The 16,532-nt window shown below is 46.4% G+C and overlaps 1 protein-coding gene across 1 annotated transcript in view; it reads right to left on the bottom strand.

Annotated features, from left to right (window-relative positions):
* LOC119464428 (exocyst complex component 5-like) overlaps positions 1-16,532 on the bottom strand; it is a 223,009-nt gene that overhangs the window by 35,167 nt on the left and 171,310 nt on the right. The window contains exon 14 of the mRNA XM_037725388.2: positions 5,472-5,628. Coding sequence (XP_037581316.1) covers positions 5,472-5,628 — 157 coding nt within the window. The remainder of the gene's footprint in view (positions 1-5,471; positions 5,629-16,532) is intronic.

The following is a 16,532-nucleotide window of genomic DNA, read 5'->3' as shown; positions in this document are numbered from 1 at the left end:
TTCACAGATGCTATAGCTGCTACTTTTTAGCTTGCTACAATTTTTCAATATTTCAAAATTACTGGGTAGCATTTGGTCGTAGCCGTGGATCATATTAGGTGAAGCTTGTGATTTCCATCTAATGCTTGGGTCAAATCTTGGATATAACAGCCTCTTTTAGAGCAATCATCGTCCTCTTTCAGTTTCTGCAAAGCTGCATATATTGATGTAACCGTGCAAAGTATGTATGTAACCGTATAGCGTATGTTAACTTGGGTGCAAGGAAATTGCTTGCGCCTTTGTCGAACTCCTCTTGGCTTTTGACGTCCTACTTTGACTGCACACATATTTACATGGATGGTTCCACCAATTCCAAAAGCTCTACAAGAGGTGTGACTGTCCCATTAAGCTACGTCACTCTCAAGATTTCACATGTTACACCATCGACAGTCTCAAAACTTGTGACTCCTTAAGATGCCGTCGATTATGTGCTTCAACAGCCGCCTAATCTACAGTTAAACCTGGATATAACGAAATTGACAAATTCCCGAAAAACTTCGTTATGAAGAGGATTTCGTTATATGCAGGTTCGGCACGAAAATTCGAAAAAGAAACTGATCACTTTGCCGACAATCCCGTACCTGCATTTAAAACCTTCGAGCCACCCGTTACTGCCTTTTAAATCATCGCAGCCCAGGATGTAAGCATAATTCCTTGCTTTTTGCTGCAAAACAGCGCCGCTGATGGGTACGTTTCGTGTCTGAATGTCCATAAACCATGTGAACACAGCTTTGTCGACGTCGGCATATGTTGATGACTTCAACTTCTTGCCGTCCGTGCCACGCTCCACTGCGCCGCGAATTCCATCTTTCGCGTTTAGGATTGTGGACAAAGAACTAGTTGGGGTACCAAATTTGGCAGCTACATCCTTCTTTTTTTGGCCTCCAGAAACGGCGTCCAAGTTGGCCATTTTGTCCTCAAGAGTCAATATCTTGCGTTTCTTCGTCGAAGCACTCATCCTTGGGAATGTCACACCAGGTACTGGATGCGTGGACGCGTGTCGTTCCGCACAAGCGCGAGGCGTCTGAAACGAAGAGCGAGCGACACGATGGCGTCGTAGCGTTGTATAGTGTCGCCTAGTGTCAGGTTAGTGAAGTGAAGCGAAGAGACTTGTGCAGTAACCAAAGAGTGGCTGCCAGCACGTTGAAAAAAATAACCTTTTTTTTCGGCAACATCAACAGGAAAAGGAGAGTGCCAGCTTGGTGGGCTAGGCCAGCTGCAGCAAGCGGCGGGATCCGGTTCGAATCAAGGGTCACTCCCGTGGCGGCAAGATCGCCGGGTCGAGGGATGCAGGCCCGCCTCGCACACGCTCGCACGCACGCACATGTGCGCTCGATCTCGCCTCGCAGTCGCAGTGAATTTATGCCCGCCAAGTGCGCCGCCGCCGCTTCGCATTCTGTTGCAGCGGAGAAGGTGCTTCCGGTTGCTGCTCGCGCAAAAATGACAAAATTTGGGGCGAAATCTTCGTTACTTCGAGGGGGTCTCCCGCTGCCACTTCGTTACATGGAGGTGTCAAATACATGTTCTTCTATGGAGTATACGCGGGGAATAGAAAAACTGTTATATCCAGGAATTCGTTATATGGAGGTTCGTTATAAGCAGGTTTAACTGTATCAGTTATTGCCTATTGTGCACGACAAATACCCAAGAAAGTGGATGAAGAGGCACCTGCTGCCTTAGATAAATTGGTACAGCATCACATGAATATGTGGAGGTTGCAGATTCGGCTACCACCAGTGATAAGTTGTCTTTTTTTTTTTTCAAGTTTTCCTATTTCTCTATAAAAAATATGTAACTTATTGCAAATTTAGCCCTTGCTCATAATTCTAAATTTTCATTTTAGAAAGCTGTTAAATTTCCCCTATGGTTACCTTGGCTTCATACAGTCTTTACAAGACTATATGCAGTGGCATAGCCACGGGGTGGCACACCAGGCACGTGCCCCTTGTGCCACCACTTAGAGTTTTCTCACTGTTTCACTTCTATACTCGTAATTAAAACTTTTAGCAGATTTTGCATGGGAACTTAGTGGCAGACCTATATACAGTGGAATCTCATTGATATGGTTCTGCATGATACATTTTTCTGGATAATACATTTTTTTTCCTTATATACAGTTTTTTTTCTTATATATGATTATATTCGGATAATACGCTTTTTCGGACGATACGTTTTATTTTCTGGTTTCTGTGAAGATTGCATCAACGAAATTCCACTGCACAAGACGCTTGTAGATCTGAACATCTTTTGGCCACAAGCAAGTACCGTATTTACTCGAATCTAGGCCGACTCCGATTCTAAGCCGACCCCCCAAAAGTTCGAAGTCAGAAAAAAAAAAAAAAACCTCGAATGTAGGCCGAACGAAAAAGCAAGGACAGCATTCGCAAAATGAAACAGCATTTATTAAATATGAACATGCCGAGCTCATTCTATGTCACCGTCGCTGCTAGTCTCGTCGCTATCTTCCTTACTGCTGACATCTTCAAACAGTGCGCTATATTCAGTACCATCAAGCGCATTAGAGATGCTGCATTTTTGGAAGGAGCGCACGTTGCGGCGCACGCAAAAACCATCTCCCGTGGCCCCCTCCAACGACAGACCGATGCCGAAGTTCCGCCCGGCTTGAACGTTTGACGATGCCTCTACGGCTAGCACAACTACTGTATTTACTCGATTCTCACGCTTCCTCGATTGTAACGTGCACCCGTTTTCCGTGAGGAAAAAGTCCTTTACCAGTACCGCGCACCTCATGCTTTCAAATTGAAATACAACTTTCTGTCATTTGGAAAAATAATTTCCTCCCGATGCACTGATGAATAAAAAAAAAAGTCGCAGTTTCGCCCGAAAGGCGATGCATCGAATGCGGTAGCAAATTAGTAGACCGCTATTAACAAGCACGGTGTCACGCGCGCTCAAGCAAACATGAACACTCGCTCGTTGACCGCGGAAACGAACTGTCAAAACGCTGGAGACGAAGCGCGCCTTCGTGCTAGCATGCCTCTCGCTTCAACGCGGCGAAAACATGGCGCGCGGCGGACTTTACCCGTTGCAGATTGCTTTCAAGATAGGGCCAAGCCTGATCGTATCGCCGGAGTGGATCGTCGCAGATTACGTCCTGCTTCGGTCCACTGAAACCGTTCCGCATTGCTTTGCTGGCAAAAATCCTCTCCTTCCGTTTGCGCCAGTCCCGCTCGCAAGTTTCGGATTCTCCGAACGCCCGTGATGCGGCCCGATTTCCGTCCGTCTCCGCACAGATGATCACTTTCCTTTTATGCGGCATCATGATGAACTCGGTACTTCATGCTGATAGATAGAGCAGACGCTGAGAACGTGAAGACAGACGGCAGACTATTGCCTAAGCACGTGTACTGCAGCACACGGAGGAAGCTTCCGCATGCTACGGTAGCTAGGCTCGACGCGCGTGCGAGGCGGCCATTCTGAAATGCCGATGCAGATTTAGGGTCGTGTTGAAAGTGCGCGTTAGATTCGAGTAAATACAGTATTCGTTTAGAAAGCGGCACTATAGTGGCATCGCCCATTTGGTGCCATCACGATAACGCCACACCGCGCGCCGATGCTGCACCATACCGATACTACTGATACGAAGCAGGTCAAAATGGCGACGTCGCTCGTGTACTTCAGTTGGCTACTGGCGCGGCTAGTAGCGGCTGCGATACTAGAGAGTTTTAGCTTGTCCGGTAATCGGGTAGAAGCGGGCGGTCGGGGCGTTGGGGCGTGTTAGCGGAACCGTAAAAGTGAGCGGCCTGTATGGTGCTGTCACCTGGTGGCGCAGAGCTCAAACTGACAAAAACAGCTAATATTGCAGTAACCAAGTGTATTCTACTTCGCTGCTGATGTAAATTTTCGGCAGCAACACGATTACGCCACTGCCGAAAATTTACACCAGCAGCGAAAATTTACACCATCCCATACCATCCCATACCATCCCATACCCCCACGCGCGACGGTCGCGTTTGCTTTCCGCCGTGCGTTCGCTCTCCGTGATAGCGCGCGTCCCCCGCACGCTACAGCGCGCGGCGATGATGTTATCTATACGAAACCTGACGGCGACGCCGACGGCAGAAATCCAGTTTAAGTGTCCATATAATTGCTATCGCAATAAAACGTGCAAGGGTGAACTAAGAAGAATGGTGCATGACATGCGCCATTCTCTTGCATGCTCAATGTTGTAGATGGTATGATCAAATGTGCACTAGGAGGGAGGTGTAGATAAAGTAACGTGATTAAGTGTGCTCTGGGGGGCTCCGTCCCGCTCCTTTCAAGCCAGATAGGAAAGGAGGGCACACACTGCTCAGCTTGCTCCCATTCGGTCTCGGCTTCCTGCTCGTCTTTCCTTGTAATTTTTTACGGCACACAACATTACAATAGCTAGCAACACATCGAATATTCGTCTTTGGCTCAGGTTTGGTAGAAAAGCGGTGCATGGGAGTGAGAGATTTTGTTCTAAATAACCGTTCTGTGGTTCTTGGAGTTCAAATTCTCAGGAGTTTTTCTCTATTCAAGTACCCAGGACTTTGCCGGGACCAACAGAGCAGTTTTAATTATCCATCAATTCGAATTACGAGATTTAGAATTATGGGAATTATACTTAATGTTCAGGTTTTATATAGGAAGTTATTATTTTTTTTTTTGTTATGCAGTTCAGAGGTGGACATACTAAGCTCGTTTGCTGGCACTTTAATTCGGCACCTAGTAGCACCTAGTGACATCCAGTGTCCAAAACTGGCAGTAAACGGCCAGAAACTGACAAATCACAAAGTGAGGAGAAGAGCCAAAGAAAGCTATGACTTTAAAAAACTTGTTTTTTTATCAACATAAGTCTCTCAAGAGTTTAAAAAAATTGTGAAACTTCAAACAACGCATTTCTCTAAAAAATGTCACCCTCAAAGGGTTAAAAGCGAAGAGGGAATACAGTGTACTTCCCTTTGTGGCATCTACAGACAAACAAATATTTCTAAACTACCGTACGCATAATTTTCCTCTACCCTGAATCTGGCCTACCAAATTAACATATAGAGAACTCAAGCACAAAGTTGAACCAAAAATCACCTGCTAGGAACTACCAGCTTTGCATACTACTTTGTGAACCAAAAGATATGCTCACTTTGATCAGGATATACAGTTCTCAGAGCCCATTTTAATTTTGCAGAACTGCATGCTGAAGGTTCACAGCTACGGGAAACAAAAGGTAATGAGTTCGAAGACCAGTGTGGTGAAACAATATTCTGGATTGATGGGAAATTTCATTTTTCAGGCATTCAACAAAGTGACACTGGGCAGCATTCACAACAAAGTAAAAATTTTTTATGGAACTACCAAGTAATGCTGCATTTGTCTTCTTGCATGGGAATAAGTTGATGGGAGTGACATGCAATGCATACCTTCTGCCATCTATGTATTCGCGAACTTACCTACAGTACTGTACTGAAAAGTCTGGATGTGCTCGTAGATTGTTCTGTGGAACCTGACGCCCAACTCCAAAAGCACAGCATCCACATTAGTGCCATCGAGAGAGTCCCTAAGCTTTTCAATGCACTTGGTCACATACTTGACAACCTTTTGAGCAACCTGCAAGAGTGACACTGTGAGCAGATGTCGGCTGATTTGCAACAAAATACAACACGTAAACTTAACTGTGCAGCAAATGCAATACAAAATGCTGCTAGGAAGGCTGCTACTCGTGAGCTTCCTCAGGTATGACCACCAACCTGAACATAGCATCCTCGTCTTTCATTGAGGCGCCTGAACTGTCATCGATATTGAAGTTGAACTGCTGAAATTTGCTTACCCAGTGTGCAATCTTGACCTATGGTTAACTTATACACAAGTGATTTGTGATCACTGAAACATTACCATGTGTGCCTTCCAAGTATTATTGAAACTATCAAATGTATTTTAAAACAACCAGTGCTTCCTCCTCTGTTGTGGTGAATTGCACTTCTGCTTTCATGAATGTGTAACTGTAGTGGCCAACAACAAGAAATTGCCGATTTCTTGCTTGAATGCAGTCTGGCAGGTACAGAAGTGCTCTGGTTCCCTAATGAGAAACATCTGCATAAAGTTTGAAAGAAAGGGCAATGTTGGGAAGGCAAAAGACAAGGTCAGAGGATATAACTTGAACCTGGTGTTTGTGGGCAGTATCACACTCATCTGTCCAACAGAATATGATGTATTCATCCACACCCCGTCGTCTGCTCCACAACTGCTTGCTATCCTGTAGATACATGCTCCACGGTTGATAGAATGACCCAACAAATGTGTTGGCATTGTAACCATAAGCTGTGTTTATATGAATGTGACAGAGGGGATTTGCTTCATCTATGAACTTTCCCAGCAGTTCTTTGCCACCTCCTTAGCCAGTAGTACAGGTGACCACCCTTATAAATGTTCACCCGCGCAACATCCTCTGCTCGGCGTCCATTTGGCATTTGCTCGCTACTGTCATCACATACCATACTAAAGCGGAGAAGTAAAATAATGATGCAGTGAACAATTAAGCCTTTATAGAGTTCTGAAATGTCAATGCATTGCTACTGCTAATGCTGCGTTGCCATCTGCTAAGTGGAAATCAAACCATCTGCACCTTGGCGATGCCTCTGTAGTCCTAGCAGCATCAAAACAAAAAGCTGATCTAAATAATTATTACAAACCATACCTAATGCTTTGCCCTCAGCATGAAATGAGAATGAGTGATGACATAATTTACCAGTTACTTCTTGGTGTTAGGTGGAGAGCCAGCAACAAACGCAAATGCAGATTGAAGCAGGTTGCCTGCACCGTATGGGCGCTGCCATGTTGCTACCTAATCACAGTTACGGTGGCTACTACAGCTAATGGCGGTACCCACCCTGGTAACTTGCAGTATATGATGTGCAGGCCCAGAGGTCCTAACATGTCACGTATTACTGTAACATATCATGTACCAAGCAAAAAATTCTCCAACGATTACGATATTCCTTAATGCGAATTTTGAGCATAGCTGCATACGTGCTTTCAGTTCGCGATCTAATGGCTGACGCAGACAATCTGTCTCGTGCGGCACATTGCAAACGGAGCGAAGTGTGGCGCGATGGCCTCACTAATCGGGAGATCGCGAGAGGAAGCGTGTGGGTGACGCGTGGTCGCGATTCACAGCAGCCGCCGCAGACAACCTCTGCTCATGCAGTGCTTTGTTTCCATACAGACGACGCAGACTACTCTGGCACCATCTCGTATCCATCACTGCAAAGCCCCTCGTGCACGGCACTACGTTTTTCTTCTCACCCTTTCACCATACCCTTCTCCGCTTTCCGCCTCATGGTTCCGCTGCACCCTCCTCCATGCACTCTCTTCGCTCTCACCGCTTTTTCCATCTCCCGCTGTGCTCCACATTTGCTCTCATCTTCCACTGTGCTCGTTCACTAGGTTACGAGGTAGGACGCTGATGCTCGCAGCAGGAACGGGCACCTAAGAACTGTGCTCTAAAACAAAACTCTCTAATCCTGCCATTCATCAGGCAGTTACACCGCGAACTATATTCCGCAGAGCAAGGATATTGAGAGTGTATGCCTCGTACCTTCGGCAGTGCTGCTAACAACTTGTGAGATGGAGTAGAGTGGTGAATTGCTGCACAAAGGACAATATTATCTCTGCTGCACTGCTTTTACATATTTCCATCCTTGTCAATTGAAGTGTGCGGTATTTAGTAAAGTTAAATAAGCTTTGTAATTTTCAGCAGTAAATATGACCAAGCAAATTTTTGGAATTTCACATAAAATTGAATAGTCTGCTATTTTATTCACATTCAATGAAAAATCAACTATTCAAAATTAAGGGTGTAGTAGCTGTTTCTTTAAATACAGTATTCAACAATAAAACTGAAATTCCTAAGAAAACATCAAGGAACCATTCTATGTACATTTCGAAGTGCGATGACTATGTGTTAGAAATATGGAAATACCAGCCCAGGATGTGACTACTATTTGCTAACTCCTTCTTTGTTGGGAGAAATGGAATAAGCTGCCTGAAGTGCACTCTCATAATGAAGACTTGTTTACATCCATGTTTTAATTCCCCTGCTGCAAAACCATTGCATAATGCTCGAAAAAAAAAAAGAAAAAGAAGCTGTTAAGTATTCAAATCTGCCCAAATAAAGTCAACGATCCGATTTATTGGACATTCCTGATAATTTGGACACCTTCATGACACTGCAACGTACCCAATGGAGTCTGAAATAAGGACGTCTGAAATTTTGTGCACTGAAACACTTCGCCATCCTATTTGTCCAACTTTCTGCTGTGAAACGCAGGTTCAAAACGGTGCTAATCGAAGTCATCACCACCACCATTTGGATTAAATTGCAGCTCCTAAACCAGCACTCTCACATACCAATCCGCTGGCAGCCGCAGTAGTCGTTTTGTGCTGTGATTAGGCTTAGCTTTTCCGACATTCGGTGCGATGCTTCCTGCTTTTCCCCTCACGAAAAGGTAAAAAGGTATAAAAGAGCGCGACCGAGAGACACCTGGGGCGCTCTGACCTCACTACACCTGACCTGCTGCCACGCATATACCTGCTGCAACCTGTGAGTGACCTCGCTTGTGTGACTTCTACACGCAACGAAGCAGGCCTATTTATTGCTTATTAGACAGAGCGGAATTCTCTCTGCAAGTGTGCTTTATTGCCCGCAGCAATAAACATTGTTGAGTTGACTCGCTTGTTGCCTTATTCGCCCGAACCCTACGTAGCTGTGATTGCACGCGCTACGGGTTGGGGAAGACCCCCACAACCACGAAACATGAACGAGGTGGCGCGAGATCACTCAGCAGTAGGAAAGAAAATATTAAGCGCTCATATGATGTTGCAAGATACAATTAATCTTATCGTATAGTTGCATGACTGTCGCTTAGTAGTTATGCTACCATCCTTAGCTGTTCTTGAGGTGCCCTTCGATTATGTGGATATCCCACTACACAGAAATTATTTTGCCTCGTAAGTAAATTTTCGCGAATTCATGCTTTGATTATCTGCTATAAAAGGAAAGCGGCAATTGAGTATTACAAGAGGATCACGTGCAACATTTCAGTCACTAGGTGCAGTACATCGTAAAGCTGAGTTGCTGGCAGCTAATAAATGCGCTCTTTAGTGTGGTGTTGTTAGCTTGACGGAAGATAGCGGCCATTATTTTCACAAAATAATAAGGCTGGCTCTTAACATAACTGAAAAGTATTTGCACCATTCTCATGCACGTACTCATGCAAAAATATCCTTTTGTTGCAAAAGGATTGAAATGCGGCTGAGTTGGAACCTGTCCATTCTTGGGCAGCGCACATAAAAACAAGCTTATCCTTTTTTGTTTCTAGTGTGTTGTTTTTATGTGCGCTGCCAAAGAATGGATCCTTGTGCTAAAATGCTATGTTTTTAGAGTTACCGAATAAAAATTAAAAAATAACAGAAACATGTGTGAAGCCACATGGTAATCCTGCCACTGCACTGCCACTCATAGTGGTGTAACTTGTTTAAGTAAACTTATCAACTATCTTGTATTTGACAGGATCGACGAAGAAGTAAAAGCTACTAATGTATGCAGACAAGTGGTGAAGTAAAGACACAATCGCAGGAATACAGGCATATTTATAGCCAGTGCAAGAATAGCAGCAAGTTGAGTTGCACAACAGCAATGCCAATATAATAGGCTGAATGCAAGCCCAACAAGAACAAAAAGCACCATGCATGTACCGGAACAGAAACTGCATTTTGTGCTCCTTTGACTGTACATTAGGAATGTTCAGAGCATTTGCTGTAAGAATGTCGCGTTGTATTGTCATGGTACTATTCCTCAAGAGGAGCATCGATGAAGACGTTTTTGATCTGGCGCACTCTCGACCATATAAATTCAGCGCTTCATCGCCTTGTAAATATATTGTAAATACGTTTTCCTGTTGTGTCTGCCTCCCCGTAACATCTTGGTGGAGGTGCTGGGGGTCTAATGCAAGACGGAGCTATGCAGCGGCCACCAAGTCGCCACGCTCGGCATGTCTACAGACGGTGAAACTGCTTCACCAGCAGCCGCCATGCCAGCTGTCATTCTGGCTCCACCCCGTTATCCTGGGACCTTTTCCAGCTCTGATGGCGACGACGTTGACGAGTGGATTCGCCTCTATGAATCAGCGCACATTACAGGTGGGACCCGACCTTGATGCTGGTGAACGTCTTATTTTATCTGAAGGAAACTGCGAAGGCCTGGTTCGATAACAACGAAGAGGCCATCACAAGCTGAAGCATATGTAACACTAAACTTCGCGAGTTGTTTGGCCAACCTGCAGGCTGCCAGCATGCCGCCAAGAAAGAATTTGCGTCGCGTGTGCAGACCTCTACCGAGTTGTACCTGACGTACATTCAGGATCTGCTGACCTTTTGCCGAAAAGTTGACGCCAAGATGACAGAAGCCGATAAGGTCGCGCACGTGCTGAAAGGGATCGCGGACGATGCATTTCAGCTGATCGTGTTTAAAAACTCTTCGACAGTCACCGAGAATCTTACTTCGAAGATGCTAAAAGCCGACATATTGCCCACCATTTCACCCGCCTCCCGATCACGGCAGCCACATCAACGTGTGAGGACGTTCGCATGACGACTTCAGCCTTCCACGTTGGAGACTATCACCCAAATCGTTCGATGCGAAATCGAAGCCGCATCGTCCACACATTTCAAGCGAGGGGAGCCCAGTGATACCCAACCGACGATTTCACTTATACAATCCGTTGTTCGTCAAGAACTGGCAAACGTAGGCCTGCTCTATCAACTGTCCTGACACTTACTCTTCGGCCACCTTCAACCCTATCCAACGTCATTGTCCTACTGCGAATTATCGCGATCCGAATGGGTGGAGGACACCGGACGATAAGTAAGTTTGCTTCCAATGTGGGCGAGTTGGACACATTTCACGGTACTGCCGAAGTCCTTGGCCCTCGCCATCTCATCGACCAAGCTTCTCTAGCTTCCACTATCCCCCCCGAAGTCAACACCAGGTACCATCCCAAGCTGAACCAGAACCAGCTGAACTGCGACCTTTCATTGCTTTTATTCCGTGTTTTCATTTTTCTATTCTTGTTACTTGATTTTGAAGTGTTTGTTTTTGCGTTGTTACTGTTGTGCTTATTTACCTGTAGTTGCTGTATTTTCTTTGCGATATAACTATGTTCTTCACTTCTTGTATTTATTTTATATGAACTGATATACTAAAGTTCCTCCTCTCTATAAAGCTTCTTGTAAGCCCTGAGGGTATTAATAAATAAATAAATAAATAAATAAATAAATAAATAATAAATAAATAAATAAATAAACATTTGCTGAAAACACCAGGAACGCCGCCCAGTACAGCCGCTCGCCCTCACCAAGATGCCAACCTTCTCATTCACCTCCACCACGCCGTTCCCCGTCCCCTTCCTATGCCCAGCGTTTTCCTTCAGAAAACTGACAGCTGCAGCTCCTGGAGGTGACGCTGCTGTTACGACCTGCCCTCAAATTCCTCTGTTGACGCTCCCTACCAATCAGAACCTGATCGACGTTGAAGTGGATGGCGTATCTGTTGCAGCTTTGATTGACACTGGCGCCCATATTTATGTTATGAGCACTCACCTTCGTCAGTAGTTGAAGAAAGTTATGATCCCTGCCCCATCACCTGTTGTACGTGTGGCCGATGGTGGTACGTCTCCTGTAGCTGGCCTCTGTACCGCACGTGTCAGTGTTGCCGGCCATCAAACTTACGTTTTGTTCACCATCCTTGCCCACTGTTCCAATGACGTCATACTCAGTCTTGCTTATCTGCCCACTCCGCCCTCATCGACTGTTCCGCTGGTACTGTACAACTATATTATATCGCCACAACGTCCTCTAGGAGGGACGCGAGTTCCCTACGCATCTGCACTTGAGCGTTCTCGGCCAGCTCCATGACGTCCCCACCGCTGGTCACCTTGGAGTTTTCCGGACCTATGACCGTGTTCGGCGTCGCTTCTTCTGGCCCGGTCTTTAGTGCACTGTTTGTCGCTATGTTGCTGCTTGTGAACCATGACAACGCCGAAAGAAACCACCAATGCCTCCTGCTGGCCTCCTTCAGCCCCTTGACGTCCCATCTGACCCCTTCTTCCGAGTTGGCCTTGACCTCCTCGGTTCTTTCGCTGTCTCTACTTCTGGAAACTGATGGATTGCCGTTGCTACGAACCACACCAACTGATATGCAATTAGACGCGCCCTCCCTACCAGTTGTGCTACGGACGTCGCTGATATCCTCCTACACAATGTCATCTTACATCACGGAGCCCCTTCTCAACTCCTCACTGACCGTGGCCGTTACTTTCTCTCCAGAGTTATCGATGACCTGCTTCGCTCCTGCGCGACAAAACACAAATTTACGACGGCTTACCACCCGCAAACTAACGGCTTGACTGAGCGCTTCAACCGGACGCTTACTGACATGCTTTCTATGTATGTCTCATCTGACCATCAAGACTGGGATGTTGCGTTGCCCTTCGTTACATTTGCCTCAATTCTTCCCGTCATGATACTGCTGGTTTTTCACCCTTTTATCTTCTGTTTGGCCGCGACCCAAAGTTACCTTTTGACACTATCATCCCCGATGCCGTCCATTTACCCACTGAGTACGCCCGCGATGCCATTTCCAAAGCTGATGAGGCATGCCAAATAGCTCGCCATCGCCTTACTACATCGCAAAGCCACCAGAAGCACCGCTATGACTCTCGTCATCGCGACGTTATCTACACTCCGGGTGCCCTTGTGCTTCTATGGACTGTGGAAACATCCACATCAGTGGATGTTTGAAACATTGCCGCTGTGGGGATCACGAATTTCAAAGCAGAGAGGGAACCAACTGCTCTCATTCATTTGCTTTAAGGAGCGCAGTACAAGATGTTCATGTTGATGGCAGCTGTGCAGCAAGATTAAGGTTGCCTCACAGAATGATACTGTAACGAATGATACAAGGACTTCTGAGATAACTATTTATTGGGGGCGAACATGTGCCCGGCAAGTAAATAAATTAAATAGCTGCAGCGTTCCAAGCAGGAGATCAAGAAGCCTTCTTTTTCACGAGCGGCGCTTCACTTCCTCTTCTTTTTGACGAGTGCGAGTGCGTGCAGCCAGAGTGCGTGCGGCCAATGCACGTGCCATTACGTCTTCGTCTTTTTTGTTCTTACTAATACGCCGTTGTCCTCTTGGAGGGCGCACGAACCTGCGCGCGTTATTTAAAGACGGTTTTTGTCTTGCGTCATTATTCCCCCTCCAAGAACGCATCGTCCCGATGCGTAAAGTGGCGAAACTGTTGACAAGTTGTTGTCCATACTAAAGTGGTAAATGGCACTGAGTAGAGGTGTTTCCTAGAACATTCACTGCCTGTCATAATATGGCTTCATTCTGACCACATGCACAATTTCTGTGCGACGTCGGCATCGTGATGAGGTCACTTGTCCTTCCGGCGTAACTTCGTAGTTTAAGGGACTAATGCGGCGAAGTACTCGGTATGGGCCGAAATAACGGCGCAGAAGCTTTTCGGACAGGCCACGCGTCCGTACAGGAGTCCACACCCATACTCTGTCACCTGGTGCATACTCGACTTCTCTTCGCCGCAAGTTGTACCGGTCGGCGTCAATGCGCTGTCTTTGTTGAATGCGGTGTCGCGCCAGCTGACGTGCTTCTTCGGCCCTCTGTATAAATTCGCTGATTTCAGGGGTTTGTTCTGCACTGTCGTTTACTGGTAACATTGCATCTAAAGGTGTGGTAACTGTTCGGCCAAAAACAAGCTGAAATGGCGTCACTTGAGTGGTCTCTTGCAATGCGGTATTGTAAGCGAATGTTGCATATGGTAGTATCTTGTCCCATGTACGGTGCTCTAAGTCTACGTAAATTGACAACATATCGGTCAGCGTCCTGTTCAGTCGCTCGGTCAGCCCATTTGTTTGAGGGTGATAGGCAGTTGTTTTCCTGTGGCTCGTATGAGTTAGTTGCATAATGGACTGCGTCAAATCCGCTGTAAATGCAGTTCCTCGGTCCGTGATAATAACTGCCGGGGCACCATGTCGTAGTACCACGTTGGTGACAAAGAATTCAGCCACTTCAATGGCTGTAGCACTGATTAGAGAGGCTGTCTCGGCATATCGGGTTAGGTAATCAGTCGCTACTACAATCCATCGTTTCCCTGATGACGATGTCGGAAATGGACCAAGCAAGTCCATTCCTACTTGTTCGAACGGGGCTTCTGGGGGTTCTATTGGTTGAAGGAGGCCTGCGGGCTTTAATGGAGGCGTTTTGCGTCTTCGGCAATCCCGACATGTTCTCACATAATGCTGCACCGAACTCAATAGCTTTGGCCAGTAGTACTTGGTATGAATTCGAGCGAATGTTCTACTCACTCCGAGGTGTCCTGTGGATGGGTCATCGTGACAGGCTTCCAAGATTTCGGATTGCAAAGATGAAGGAACGACGAGTAAGAATTTCTCTGTGCTGTGCTCAAAATTTCTTTTGTAGAGGACGTTATTTCTCATCACATACAATGATAATCCCCGTTTGAAAACTCGCGGAACATGGACGGGGTGTCCTTCCAGGTGCCTGATGAGTAGAAGCATCTCGACGTCAGACTGTTGATGTTTGGCCATCTCAGACGTGGTCACGGCTCCAAGAAACGGAAAGTTGTGTCCATCTTCCACAGCACCAGACTCGATCAGAGCACGTGACAAGCAATCAGCATCACTGTGCTTGCGACCAGATCTATACACGACCGTTATGTCGTATTCCTGCAGCCTCAGACTCCATCTAGCAAGTCGACCAGAAGGATCCTTGAGGTTTGCAAGCCAGCACAACGAGTGATGGTCGCTGATTGCTCGGAACGGCCTACCGTATAAGTATGGTCGGAATTTTCCTATGGCCCATATTACTGCAAGACATTCCTTTTCCGTTGCAGAGTACTTAGTTTCAGCCCTCGAAAGAGTGCGGCTAGCGTATGCAATCACTCTTTCCTCTCCGTTTTGCCACTAAACAAGGACGGCACCAAGCCCGAAATTGCTTGCGTCCGTGTGGATGTCTGTTTCCGCTTCGTCATCAAAGTGCGCAAGAACCGGGTGGTCTTGAAGTCGGCGTCGTAGCTCATTGAATGCATCTTCTTGTTCACTTAGCTAAATGAAAGGTACATCTTCTTTTGTCAATCGCGTTAACGGCTCGGCAATCTTTGAAAATTTTTTGACGAAACGTGTATAATAGGCACAAAGTCCTAAAAATCGCCTGATGCCTTTTTTATCCGTTGGTCTAGGAAACTTTTGTACTGCTGTGGTCTTCTCAGGGTCAGGACGGATGCCTTCAGAACTAATCACATGGCCGAGGAAAAGGAGCTCATGGAAGCCGAAGTGACATTTTTGTGGCTTTATCGTCAGCCCTGCTGAACTAATAGCGTTGAGCAGAGTCCGTAGTCGTTCCACATGCTGATCAAAGGTGGTAGAAAAAATCACGACATCGTCAAGATAAACAAGACAGGACTGCCATTTTAATCCGGATAGTACAGTATCCATCATCCGCTGAAATGTGGCAGGTGCGGAACAGAGGCCGAACGGAAGTACCTTGAATTCGTATAGCTCACCTGGTGTGACGAACGCTGTCTTCTCACGATCTCTTTCGTCCACTTCTATCTGCCAGTATCCACTTTTGAGGTCGAGAGAGGAAAAGAATTTCGCATCCCGTAGTCTATCAAGGGTGTCATCGATCTTCGGAAGTGGATAAACATCCCGCTTTGTGACGACGTTCAACTTTCGGTAATCTACGCAGAAACGCAAGGTCTGATCCTTTTTCTTTACCAGCACCACCGGCGAAGCCCACGGGCTGGTCGACGGTTGAATTACGTCGTCTCTCAGCATTTCTTCAACTTGGTTTCTGATGATCTCTCTCTCCTTTGGTGCCACTCGGTAGGGATGCTGGCAAACAGGCCTGACAGCTTCGTCAACAATGATACGGTGTTTGGCGATGGATGTTCTCTGGACTTTGGATGACGTTGAGAAACACGTGGCGAATTCTCGTATAAGGCTTTCTATTTGCTGCTTCTGGGTCGGTGATAGTGCTGCCTCGATCTTGATGGATGCGAGTATGGAGTCTACGCTGTCAGACTTGAGTGGTGCAGCCTCGGAAGGGTTCAAATCCATAATCTGGACATAATCATTAAGGCGGGCAATGACAGTTCCCTTTGCAATGTGCTGGACTTCATTTCCAAAATTAGTCACAAAGACATTCGAACACCCACCACGCAGCTGAACAAGACCTCTGGCCATACAGATCCCTTTTTCGAGTAAGAGGCCAATGTTACTGTCTGCAATTCCTTCATAGTCGCTGAATACGTTGCTTCTTACAGCGACAGCTATGCTGGATCTTGGGGGTATCGTGACGTCGTCGTCTATAATCTCGAGCGCATCAAATTGTTCTTCACACTCGAACGTAGCGAT

The sequence above is a fragment of the Dermacentor silvarum genome, chromosome 9 (assembly GCF_013339745.2).
Source record: "Dermacentor silvarum isolate Dsil-2018 chromosome 9, BIME_Dsil_1.4, whole genome shotgun sequence".
Taxonomy (NCBI): Eukaryota; Metazoa; Arthropoda; class Arachnida; order Ixodida; family Ixodidae; genus Dermacentor; species Dermacentor silvarum.
The sequence above is the reverse complement of the archived record's forward strand: the minus strand, read 5'-3'. Positions and strand labels throughout refer to the sequence as shown.